This window comes from Onychomys torridus, chromosome 4 (genome assembly GCF_903995425.1).
Source record: "Onychomys torridus chromosome 4, mOncTor1.1, whole genome shotgun sequence".
Taxonomy (NCBI): Eukaryota; Metazoa; Chordata; class Mammalia; order Rodentia; family Cricetidae; genus Onychomys; species Onychomys torridus.
In genome coordinates, this window is record NC_050446.1 from 123436797 (window position 1) to 123449856 (window position 13060).

Genomic DNA, 13060 nt, shown 5'->3' on the forward strand with positions numbered 1-13060 from the left:
CATCCCACAGGAAACCGAGTACAGAGCATGTTGGGCTGGGGCTTTCAAACAACACACCTTCTCCCCTCATGCTTGGTTCCAAAGACTGGGGGTACTAGGTCAAGGCACCGGCAGGGTAGATGTCTGGGATGCCCTGTGCTCTGCCTCACAGCAATCGGGTCTCTGTCATGGGAGCTTCAAGTTCTTGACGGCTATGTTATCCACCACCCCAAGCCTGAGACTGGACTGTCAGAACCAATGTTAACCTCTGCTCCCCAATTCCAGGAGGGGATGCTGTCCTCACCAGCGTCATCTCCACCACCTCCCCATTTTACAGGCCAAGAAACTGAGGCTCAGGTGACAAAATGACTTGCAGATAGGGACAAGAAACCAGTTCTGACTCGGCAGTCTTGAGTGGAGACTGGAGGGAGAGCAGGGCAGCGCCAAGCACCCGCAGACGGCTCGGGTGGCCTCTGCAGGGGGTGCGGAGTGGGCGGAAGGCTGGGCTCCCATCACAGGCAGCGGCTGCGGGGCGGGCGCAGGGCGAGGCGTCGCACAAAGGGCCGCTGTCCCGTCGCCGCCCCGCCCCCCGCGGGTGGCCCGCCTCTCCCCCCCATTCCCTCTCTCGCCTACTCAGTCTGGGTCCCCTCTCCTTCTTCCCTGTCCAGGGCAGGCTGCCCCTCGGGATGAGGTCGGGTTGAAAGTCCCTTGCCCACTCGCCTCACTAGCTCCAGGGCTAGGGGAACCAGAGCTACGCCGCCGCCGCCGCCGCCGCCGCCGCTGCGGGACAGAGCCTGCAGACAGACGTGGGACCCAAGGAGCATCACCATGGTAACGCCCTCCTGGGCCTGGACCACCGCATTCTGCTGGGTTTTCTTCTCCTGGCACAGCCCCGGGTGGGTGTGGGTGCACCCAGAGACCCTCAAGTTCCTGGTCTGGTTCGGTGCTTAATTGCACAGCCCCAGCAGGGTTAGGACAAGAGTGGGGCGCAGATCCACCCCTGGGCTGCGTCCTGTCTGGGCCTCTCTGCAGGGATGCATGCTTTCATCTCATTCCAAACCAGGATGCAAATCTGAACTGGAATTCTGGACCTTGGGCCATGCAGAAAACTTGGGCTGTTTTTTGTACTTTAAACTTTATACTGATTGACAGTGCACGTCCTGTAGGGGGTTTGGAATGAGGTGGGAATCGAAGTCCCCTCCCAGCACTAGTGTGCTGTGCTGGGAAAGGGAGGACCTTGAGGGCGGCAGAGTGCATAAGAGGGAATTGCTCACCAACTCTTGGGTGGGTGTGCTTACGATTTTAGACGCCTGGATTTGGCAAGTTAAATGTGCACATGTTGGACCATGAAGTGCTCCCGTAGGCATGAGGTGTAGAGTCAACTGGGCTGAAGGCTGAGGGGTGCGGTACCTCTGTGCCTGGGCTTCCTGGACCTGCACCCTGGGAAAAGGACCTCAAGGAGAGTTGTATGTGCCTTTGTACCAGTATCTAGGAAGACAGACTCGAAATGAAGCCTGTTCCAGAGACTCCTAGCTCAGCTCCAGACAGATTCAGGATCCGGCAGGATTCACAGGAGCGATTTTTCAAATCTCGGGGGGATTTGGACAGAGCTGGGAGATAGGCCTGGGCGTCCACCCCTTGATTCACTGTGCTGGCTTGGGTGGGTTTCCCTTCCTGTGCAGGTCCACACCCAGAATTCTACGGAGAGATGTGTTCACACCATGCATGTGCACACACATCCTTTCCCTACACTGAATACAGGTACACAGACACCAGAAGCATGTGTACACACTGCTCTTGGAGCAGTTTAAAGTACATCCTAAGCCAGTGGTTGTTTGCCTCTGTAGCAAGCCCCTGTGCCAGGTACTCTGTGAGTGGGGGACATGCCACTCCCAGCAACTGTAACTGAGGACTATGGCCTTTCACTGCACAGATGGGAATTTGAAGCCTCAGGAGCCTAGGTGGCTGACAAAGTTACCCTTCCAGGAAATGCAAAGTAGGATAGCCAGATTTCTAACCCCACACAGCCACCGTAGTTCCACGGCTATCTATTTGTCAAAAGTCTGGTTTTGATGGAACCATTTGTTCATTTTTAATTTGAGCCTCACCCCCTCCAATGAACCTCAGACTCTCAGAGGGTCAAGGATCAGACCTGGGGTGCTCCTCAGAATGGCTGAGAAGGCATTTCCTGAGTGGGTAGGATAGGCACGTCTTCCTGTCTTTGTGTGTGTATCTTGTGATGTGGTGTGAAGGAATGCATGTGTGTACATGAGAGGTGTGCATGATATATCACACATATGTGTACAGTTGCCTGCATTGCACACAGAAGCCTGAGGACGGCCTGGGGTGGTAGTTTTTACCTATTCCTTAGAGTCAGGGTCTCTCCCTGAACCTGGATCTTGCATTTTATTGGCTAGGCTGGAAGGCATCAAGGCCCAGGGATCCTCCCTTGTTTGTCAGTGCTGGGGTTAAAGGCATACATGAGACCACAGCCAGATTGTTATGTGGGCGCTGGGATCTAGTCCACTCCTCTCTCTTTAAATAGTTAATGTTGTCACCTACCCACTTCTCAGATCTCACCGTTGTGCCCTGAGCACTCTAGCCTTGTTTCAGAATTCCTTAGGGCTCATGTTCTCTCCTGCCCCAGGACCTTTACATGTGCTGTCTCTGCTGGGAAATTCCTCTTTGTCCCATAAGTCTCCACCCGAACATCACCACCATGGTATATTCCCTCACGCTCTGCAACACTCTTGTCAGAGCATGCCACTCAGGCATGCCTTCATCATGGCACCCATCTCAGCTGTCTTTTTTGGAGGGACAGTTTATGGCTTTCCCAGGAATCTTATAACAAAGGGGTTCAGGGCTATCCACCCCACACCCCTCAAATACAACTTTGACACATCTACTTACTAGAGAACATATTATAAGAAAACGAGGTGAACTTATTTGTACAGTGTTTTTTTTAAAGTGAACTTACTGTATTGATAAAATGCATTTGAGTGTGAGGTTTTATATCCTAACTGTGATCAGTCAGTATCTGTTACCATATAAAGAAAGGCACCAAAGTTCTCTGTGAGGCAGGTTAGTGAGTTCTGGCTAGAGGGGGCTAGCTGTGCAGCACCTCATCCAGGACTGCTCGGAGTAAGGATGACTGAGCCCAGTCTAGGAATTTCTCCTCAGTGTCACCAGGAAGGAGAGAGAATTGAAGGAAGTGTGTGTGTGTGTGTGTGTGTGTGTGTGTGTGTGTGTGTGTGTGTGTTGTGCGTGTAAATGTTCATGTGTATATATGTGTGCGTATGCAAGTGAATTTACATGTGTGTGCATGCATATGGAGGCAGAAGCTGATGCTGGACATCTTTGTCTACCACTCTCTGCCTTCCCCTTGCCCCCCCCCCCCGCCTTCCCCCATTTTTTTTGAGACAGGTCTCTCACTGAACCTGCTTTGGCAAGGCTAGCTCCATGGATCTCCAGGGTCACTCTCTGGAGGACAGGTCCACACTACCTTACATGGCTTGCTCCTTCTTTCTTTCTTTCTTTCTTTCTTTCTTTCTTTCTTTCTTTTTTCCTTCCTTCCTTCCTTCCTTCCTTCCTTCCTTTCTTTCTTTCATTCAATGTTACTTTTTTTCAATTTTATTTATTTATTTTCTATTATCAGCTTGATAGAGTATAAATTCTTATCCTAATAGTGGAATGTTTCACTGAAGCTTGCCCAGTAATTGAGTAAAACCAAAACTTATTATAAGCCACAGTCATCCTAGGGTCCCCCCTGCTATATATATAGCCTCCCTGGTTCTGTGGGTCGCAGTCTGATTGATCTTTGCTTTCTATCCAGAATCCACTTATGAGTGAGTACATACCATGTTTGTCCTTCTGGGTTTGTGTTACTTCACTCAGAATGATTTTTTTCTAGTTCCATCCATTTGCCCGCAAATTTCATGCTGTCATTGTTTTTCTCTGCTGAGTAGTACTCCACTGTGTATATGTACCACATTTTCTTAATCCATTCTTCAGTTGATGGGTATCTAGATTGTTTCCAGGTTCTGGCTATTACAAATAATGCTGCTATGAACATAGTTGAGTATGTGGTCTTTGTGGTATGATTGAGCATTCCTTGAGTATATGCCCAAGATTGGTATGGCTGGGTCTTGGAGTAGATTGACTCTCAATTTTCTGAGAAACCGCCATGCTGATTTCCACAGTGGTTGTACAAATTTGCACTCCCACCAACAGTGGAGGAGCCTCACATGGCTTTCTATATGGGTGCTGAAGATCTGAAGTCAGCCTCCCAGGTCTTTACTCATTCAGCAAGCACTTGTGTCTGAGCCATCTCCCAGTTCCTACAGAAAATGGCTTTCAAAATCATTACAATTGTATGTATTTAATTTGGTGTGCATGTAGATGTATGCATGTGGATGCATGTGTGATGCAGCATGCATATGGAGGTCAGAGGAAAATTTGCGGGAGTGGATTGTCTCCTACTGTGTGGGTTCTGGGGATCAAACTCATCATCAGGCTTGGTGGCAAGTGCCTTGACTTGCTGAGCCATTTTGCTGGCTCTGGAGGAGATTTAATGTTCTGATTTTTAAAGGTGATTGAACCTCGGGCTTCATGCATGTTAAGTAATTGCCCTACCACTGAGCCACATCTCCAGCTCTCTTTTTACTTATTTTATTTTGAGACAGGATCTCACTGAGTTGCCCAGGCTGGCCTTCAACCTGAAACTCTTTCTTATACTTAGAGAGTAGGTAGGAGAACCCAAGCGGAGTCTATATTTGTTGCCAGTAAGCACAGGTACCATGGAAACCTGGAAAAGAGTTGCCGCTCTAGCAGGACTCTGGGTAGAAGAGGTACTGTGTGAACAGTGAGGGTACAGTGTGTACAGAGAGGGTACAGTGTGAGCAGAGAGGGTACAGTGTGAACAGAGAGGGTACAGTGTGAGCAGAGAGGGTACAGGGTGAGCAGAGAGGGTACAATGTGTACAGAGAGGGTACAGTGTGAACAGAGAGGGTACAGGGTGAGCAGAGAGGGTACAATGTGTACAGAGAGGGTACAGTGTGAGCAGAGAGGGTACAATGTGTACAGAGAGGGTACAGTGTGAGCAGAGAGGGTATAGTGTGTACAGAGAGGGTACAATGTGTACAGAGAGGGTACAGTGTGAGCAGAGAGGGTACAGTGTGAGCAGAGAGGGTACAGGGTGAGCAGACAGGGTACAGGGTGAGCAGACAGGGTACAGTGTGTACAGAGAGGGTACAGTGTGAGCAGAGCGGGTACAGTGTGTACTGAGAGGGTACAGTGTGAGCAGAGAGGGTACAGTGTGAACAGAGAGGGTACAGGGTGAGCAGAGAGGGTACAATGTGTACAGAGAGGGTACAGTGTGAGCAGAGAGGGTACAGTGTGTACAGAGAGGGTACAGTGTGAGCAGAGAGGTACAGTGTGAGCAGAGAGGGTACAGTGTGAGCAGAGAGGGTACAGTGTGAGCAGAGAGGGTACAGTGTGTGCAGAGACAGCAGGTGCTCAGGAATGTATCCATAGGCCAAATGAGGAGGCACTTAGAGGAAAGTTTTATGGAAATGATTGAAATGGCAAAACACATGACAATAAATAAAGTAAGTTTACTCTGAAAATGGATGGGGGAAAAATCAAACATTAAATAATGAAGAGTAAATATTAAGCAAATAACAAATCCAAGTATGTCAACCTGGCAAGAAAACCTTGCACATGGGGCAGGTGGAAGAAGGGGAGCCCTGGCTAGACCAGTCTGTTTAGGAAGCAGGGCAGGGAGGATGGGAGCCCTAAACACTAGGCTGAACGACCAGATCCTGAAGCTATTGTTATTGAGGGCCTCAGCTGGAGCTCTGTGTACAGTCTACACAGAGCCTCAAGAGATGTTCCTGCTCACTGACTAGAAGGACAGCATGAGCCTCTGTTATTAACCTGTGAAATGGGGATATGACACCCAGTCCATGGAATATCAGGACAATCACATAAAATGCATGGAATGGACTCAGCCTAGGCCACACCCTGAAGGCTTGCTCAGGGCAACTCAGGCAACCCTAGGGATCAACTTTGTCTCCTAAGGCTTAAGTGAGAAGTTGTGCCCCAGGCCAGAGGCACAGGAGAGAGACAGGGGCAAACATTAGACTAGGGAGGGCTCAGAGAAGCAGAAATAATTCACTGGATGCCACATGACTGAGCTGGACTTGAATGTAGCTCTTTTGACACCCACTCCCGTCCTGGTTCTCTGTACGTGGGCCGTTCCTCCAGTTTTGGAAGTCTGTTTATAAAGAGCTGATTTGGAGGTTGGCTTATAAAGAGCCAGAGTCTCCCTCCAGCCTCCATCCACCCACACACAGACAAAGAGCGCAAGCAATTTGAGTTGGATGTGAACAGGAACTTCCCAGCAGCTTGGAAGCTGACTTTGGGACCTCAGCCTAGACAAGTTCAGAAGGAGAGTCCCAGGAACTAGAGGTCGCAGCCTGACACCTGCTGGGCAGCAGCTGGCTCACAGCTGTGCTTGCTTTGGCCAACCTTCAAAACACTGGGAGGTTCACTGAATTCTCAGAAGATCAGGCAAGGCGGGGCCTCCATGACACTGCACTTGTGTCCCAACACTGTTGCTCCTGAGGTGGATGGGTGGGGGTCCTCTGCGAGGGTCTGTGGGTGTGCTTCCTCACATGATTTTCATATCACCGGCAGGAGCAGGGCATGAGGCCGGGCGTTTGAAACCTCAACAATTGACAATTAGTTCACTTAGAAAGCACATCCTAACCCCACATCTCCCGGAACAAAATTATTGGAGAATTCTAGAACAACCCTAGAATAGATAAGCCTATTGCTTTTTAACAAATATAATACTTTTATTAATTCTTTGAGAATTTCATGCAAGTGTACAATGTATTTTGATCATATATATTCACCTTTACTTTTCCCCCCAACTCTTCCCAGACCCACCTTCTACTTCCCATTCTCTCCCAACTCTGTAGCCTATGTTTTTTGTTTTTGTTTTATAACCCATAGAGACCAATTTGTGCTGCTCATATACTCATGGGTGTGGAGTTGTTTACTGGGTATTGGTCACTCTACCAGGTGCTACCTCCTCAAAATAAATGGACTCAACCTCCTGCAGAAACCATTGACTGTCAAGGCTCCCCCTCAGCAGGGGAGGGAAGGCTCATGGGCCTCTCTCCCCTCCATGCAGGGATGTTGACTGACTTGATCTTGTGCAGTTCCCATGCAGGCAGCCATGGCGGCTGCCCGTTCATGAGTGCAGTGGTCCTGGCTTGTCCAGGAGACACTGTCCTTCCCAGCACTTCTGAGGATGCGCCTCTGGAACTGGTCTAGGCTAAGACTCTAAAGGTCAACTTGGACCTGTGGCTCTTAAAATCTTTCTGCCTCATCTTCCATGAAGGTCTGAGCCTTGGGGGAGGAGGTGTGATGTAGATGCCCATTTGTGGCCGAGAACACCACAAACACTTGTCCTGTGCACTTAAGCAGTTGTGAATTTCTGCCTTAAGGTGGTCAACTCCACGAAGAAAATTCCTGAGGAGGTCCAGGCACTCGGGCGCCTCCCTTTTACAGGTGGAGAAACAGGTCGAAGTCACCTGGCATTGCGTAGTCAGTGTCTCACCGTTCTTTGCTTTTTCCTTCTTCTCCATTTGTGGTAGGGGCTGGAACCCAGGCCTGTCCACAGTAGGCAAGTGCTCTCCACCCCCAAGCTGCAGCTCAGCCATCCCACAGAGCAGCGGGGAGCTGAGGCAGCTCTGGGACCCTGCCCACACCAGCCCTTCTTCCTTTTCCACCCTGCCGGGGTGGGGGGGGTGGAGGGGAGTGGGGGGGTAGGGAGTGGGGGGGAGGAGGGGAGAGGAGGAGAGAGAGGAGTGAGAGGAGGAGGAGGGGAGGAGGAGGAGGGGAGAGAAGGGGGGAGGTGGAGGGGAGAGGAGGAAGGGGGAGGAGGAGGAGGAGGAGAAGGAGGAGAAGGAGGAGGAGGACAAGAAGGAGGAGGAGGAGGAAGCAGCCCCGCCAAATGAGACTAGAATCTTGGCCCTGTGGAATCAGTGGAAAGATCTAGACCTTTAAGGCAGTCCAGCCCACATCGCAGAAGCCCCAGCTAACAACATCTGGCGAGACCATTTAAAAAAGGAGCCAGCCTTAAAAGCACACGATCACACTTTTATGTTTTCCCCCTGGTTATAAAAGCTATACTCACTGTTTCCAGAATGTTTGGAAAATGTGGCAAGCTCAGAAGAAAATTAAAAAGCCGCCTCGTGAGGCCCCTGCCCCTCACTGCCCTCAGGGCAACTTTTCTTAATGCCCTCTTGGGCTCTGTCTGGATCTACTCACATTCTGTGGACTATACAGTATGGAAAATTTTCTTTAAAAACATTTGCAATAGAAGCTTGGTTTTAGAAGGGGAGCAGTTGGCTAGGAGAGAGCCTCTTTGTGGGGTGACAGAACTCTTGTATATTGAGCTGGGTAATGGTTGCAAGGATCAGCACATAGAAAAAATATATTCATCTGTGTACTTTGTGTTTGCTGATTTTTCTTGATAGAATTCACATTTAGGAGGACAATAGCTCACTGTAAAGATGCTCAGATCGTACAGTGAGATGTGTACAGCCCAGACCAGTGGTGCCTACCTGGAATCTCTGCACTTAAGATGCAGAGGTAGGAATTGGAGGCCAGCTTGGGCTACATAATGAGTTTGAGTTTAGCCTTAGCTTCTGGTGAGAACCTATCTCAAAACACCAAGGGCTGGAGGCCCAGCTCAGTGGTGAAGGTCAGGGGCTGCAGTTGTAAACCTCACCTCACACACACACAAACCTTGGGTTCCAGCCCAGCTCTTCAAAAAGAAAATTAGGGTTCCAGCTCATTTGTCCATTCCTGGCTGGTGTGCTGGGCTCTTTCTCTGGCCTTGTCGCAAAGGGAGCTGGTCATGCCTCCTTTCTTGTAAGCACCATCTCCGCCTGGCTCCTGTGAGGAGCAGCAGACTGCTGGCTGGGCTGCTGGCTGGGAAGGGATGGAAACGCGTCCATCAAGTTTCACGGCCATCATTTAGAGTCCGGCAGCAGCACTTGGACTCCTGTGGTCCAGGGCTGGGCTGCTAGGTTCATTTGTGATGGCAAGGGGCCGGCATTCCTCCTTGTAGCCTCTGGGGCCTGTCCACCATGTTCTTCCTGAATTCTTGGACAGTTCTGAGTCCCAAGAGTCAAGCCTCTGACAACGAGTGAGCCACTAAGAGTGCAGCCAGTCCACCGTCGGAATTTTCCACTGTCCAGCCACTTCTGAAGGTGGCTAAAATGTGTGGCAAGTGGGGGCACCCTGTGTAAGCCAAGGTTGGCTCAGCAGGCAAGCCTTGACTTCCTTCTTGTGGTTTCTTTAGGCACCACTAGAATCCAGGAGAGACCACCCTGAAAGGACTAGATCTCAGACTAAACAGGCAGCCAGAGGTGGGGGAAGTGAGCTGCCTTCACTGCCTTGGGTCTGGGTTGGATTCCCACACTGTCTTTCTCTTTCTCCCTAACACCCTGGGCAAGGTTGGCTCTGACTCTTTACCAGCAAGATGGAGTGCCCAGGCTTGGCAGTAGCTTCAGTGTATGTGACACTGAGCAAGAGACTGTGAGTATAGGGTCTCTCTCCTCCCCCTCCCCCTTCTTGAGATAGGAACACAATTATGTACCTGTGGTGGTTTGAATAAGTATGTTCCCCCTGAGACTCATGTGTTTGAATGTTTGATCCATAGGGAGTGGCACTATTAGGAGGTGTGGCCTTGTTGGAGTAGGTATGGCCTCGTTGGAGGAAGTGTCACTATAGAGGCTTTGAGGTGGGCTTTGAGGTTTCATATATGCTTAAGCCACACCCAGTGTGGCAATCCCTCCCTGTTGCTGGTGGATCAAGATGTAGAACTCTCAGCTACTACTCCAGCATCATGTCTGCCTACATTGCCACTATGTCCCGCTATGATGACGATAGACTAAAACCTCTGAACGGTAAGCCAGCCCCAATGAAATGTTTTCCTTTATAAGAATAGCCATGGTCATGGTGTCTCTTCACAGCAATAGAAACCCTAACTAAGACAGTGCCTTTCTGCAGAACGGGTATATGTGAAAACAAGCAAACAAACACAACAGTTTTCATAGTACAGATGCTGAATATCATGAGTAATTATGTTTCCAAAAATGAAGCAAACAGCACAGCTAGTGATAAGGCCCAGAGAGAGCAAGACCCTAGTCGAGGCCACAAAAGGAGGCAGAAGCCAGGTGTGCTGGTGCCCAGCATGGACAGGGTGCAGTGGGGCATGTGGCATGAAGGGATGCAGGCCCAGCAGATTGTATTGGATGACATTTGTGACCTCTTTCTCTCACTGTCCCCAGGTTGGTGAGTGTCTTAGCCACTTTTCTATTGCTGAAAAGACACCATGATGAAGGCAACTTATAGAAGAAAGGGTTTATTTGAGACTCACATTTCCAGAGGATTAGAGTCGATGACCATCATGGCAGGGAGCAAGGGACCAGGCAGGAAAGCTCGGTGCTGGGCCAGCAGCTGAGAGTTTGCATCTTACTTACAAACACAAGACAGGGAATACTAACTGGGAATGGCTTTAGCTGTGGAAACATCAAATTCCATCCCCATTGACACCAATAAGACCACACCTCCTAATCCTTCCCAAACAGTTCCACCAACTGGGGACCAAATGTTCAAGTATATGAGCCTGTGGGAGTCAGTCTCATTCAGACGCTGGCAGTGGGAACAGGGGTTGGCTGGTAGGTGAGGCTGGGGGCACTAGCAAGGTCAGCAGTAAACCCCTTCCTGCTCTGCCACTCCAAGGATCCCTCCACCAGCTCTAGGGAGTGACCTTCCCCTTCCCACAGCTCAGCAGCATGCCATCTGACCCACTTTCCTTCTTTCACTCATTCACTTATTCTGCCAACATGGGGGGGCGTGGCCTGCTCAGGGTGGGCTCAGATGGGAAGGACCGCGGCCTCTGTCTCACACCCCTGGCTTTGGAATCTGGTGGAGCGTGAGCCGTGCCTTCTCCCCTGCCTCAGAGTCCCTGCTTTATTGCATGCCATTCCTCTTTGCCTGTATTTGTAGACTGGAGATTTGGATGTGGGCACCTTTGGGGGCTGTCCTTCCTGCCCCATGTGCCCTTTGGGGGACAGAAGTCCATATGGGAACTTCTCTGGTAAGGTGCCAGAGGAGGGGACACCTGACCTCACTGGATGGAGGCAGATGTGAAGTCACAGAGTACCTTCCAGAACAGGCAAGCGCTGGCCTGAGTCTTGAGGTTAAAGAAAGGAGTTGCCAGCTGAGGTGAGAGAGAAAGAGGCAGGCAGGTGTTCGGGGGAAGAGACAACACTGGCAAAGGGTGGAGGTGAGGTTCACCTTGCCATGAGAGAGACAGACAGCGGCAGCGAGGCTGAGGGGGGCTGGCATCAAGCCCAGCAGTTAGACCTAGGCTGCTGGTGCCTCCTGAGGCAATGGGAGGAGCTCTTGAGGGATGCTGGGCAGGGGCCTGACGCCTCAGAGTAAGGCTGCTCTGGGGTCCTGGTGGAAGATGGCTGGAGTTCCAAAGACCAAAGGCTGCTGAGGCAGAGAAGGCCGTTGCATGAAATTGGTGGGAGAGCTAGGCAGGGGAGGAGTCATAGGTGGGTGAGCTGGAGAGGGAGAGGCCATTGAATGGGACTTGGCTGAGGGCTGATGGGGGCGGGGCATCAGGAAGGCAGCTGCAGAAGGCATGCATGCCGCCCTGGAGCCTGGCTGAGCTGTGGGGCTATCACTGGGCAGAGGCAAGTACAGGCTTGAGAGGTTCCTGAGTTAGGCTGAAGTGAAGTGAGAGACTGGCCCTGGCCACTGGATTCAGCAAGGTCTCACGCACAGGGGTCCTGAGGGTCAGAGCGGCTGCTGTAACTGTTCTCCCTCCCCGTTGTCCTCAGCAGGACTCTTCAGCCCTTGACATGGCCATCCAGCACGCCCTGGCAGGGCTCTACCCGCCCTTTGAAGCCACTGCCCCTACTGTCCTGGGTCAAGTGTTCCGGCTGCTGGACTCCGACTTCCGGGGAGATGGGCTGAGCTTCCTCCTGGATTTCCTCATCCCTGCCAAGCGCCTGTGTGAGCAAGTGCGAGAAGCAGCCTGCGTATGTTGGGGACACTGTGTGGCTGCCATAGCAAGCTCTCTCAGAAGGCCAAAGGGCTGGAATTGAGAAGGGAGGGAGGTGGGCAAGGTGTGTCTCCCCAACAAGAAATGTGGTGGCTGAGGGGAGGAGGGTTCCCAAGAACCGCTGCTCATCCAAAGGGAAACGCCACCTGCCCGTGGAGAAAGGGGGTTACTTGACTCATGGCCGCGGACACTAGGGGCCAACAACATTTACGTTCCATCATCCGGGAGGAAATCCAGATGTCCAAGAACCTCCCCTGACCCTGGGGGAACCTGCCTGGGTGCTAACACCATTAAGTGGTACCATTCTGGCTCTGGCCCTGGTGGGACCGCTTCCATAGAGGCAGCAGAGCATGTTCCAGAGCTCTCCTAAAGGACTCCCACTTTTATCCCTAGAAACCTCCTGAGATTTCAGGGAGGTGACTCCTGGGTCGAGGTGTAGAGACAGTGTTTTAGGCCGTAGCATAAAACGACTTAGTTCCCACTCAAGCCACGAGTTTACCCCAGTCAACCCACTGGAAGACACATTGGGCTTCCAGCCTTGGCCTCTCCCACTTAGCCAGCATCCACAGCAGCTCTCAGGAAGGATCTTGATTGGCCAGACTGTGGTCATGTGTCCAGGACTGGACCAATCACTGTTGACCAGAAGAATTGGGTATTAAGATTGACACTCCCCACCCCACTCCTGCACGCTCTCTCGAAGGAGACTGTTTTAGGAAAATAGTGGAGAGATCACCAAGGAATCACAGTTCCGATTCCTTTGCCCTCCTCCCTCAGAGATTTGCCAGTGTCCTTGAGCTATTGTTAGTTACCCTGAGCCCACTGCCACCCAGCATCAAGAGCCGCTAGGCAGTCTTAGGACCCACAGCACCAGGTGGAAAATTGCCATGGCAAATGCTCCTGAACCGGAATAGAATGCAATGTCTC

At 51.2% G+C, this 13060-nt stretch overlaps 1 protein-coding gene across 3 annotated transcripts in view; it reads left to right on the top strand.

Annotated features, from left to right (window-relative positions):
* The first annotated feature begins 522 nt into the window (after positions 1-522).
* Positions 523-13060, top strand: part of Kiaa1755 (KIAA1755 ortholog) — a 44400-nt gene continuing 31862 nt past the window's right edge. For 2 of the 3 annotated variants that reach the window (XM_036185919.1, XM_036185922.1), the window contains exons 1-2: positions 523-810; positions 11913-12113. In XM_036185919.1, the coding sequence (XP_036041812.1) occupies positions 808-810; positions 11913-12113 (204 nt within the window). In that variant the 5' untranslated portion in view covers positions 523-807. The remainder of the gene's footprint in view (positions 811-11912; positions 12114-13060) is intronic. The other variant, XM_036185920.1, reaches the window with a different exon arrangement.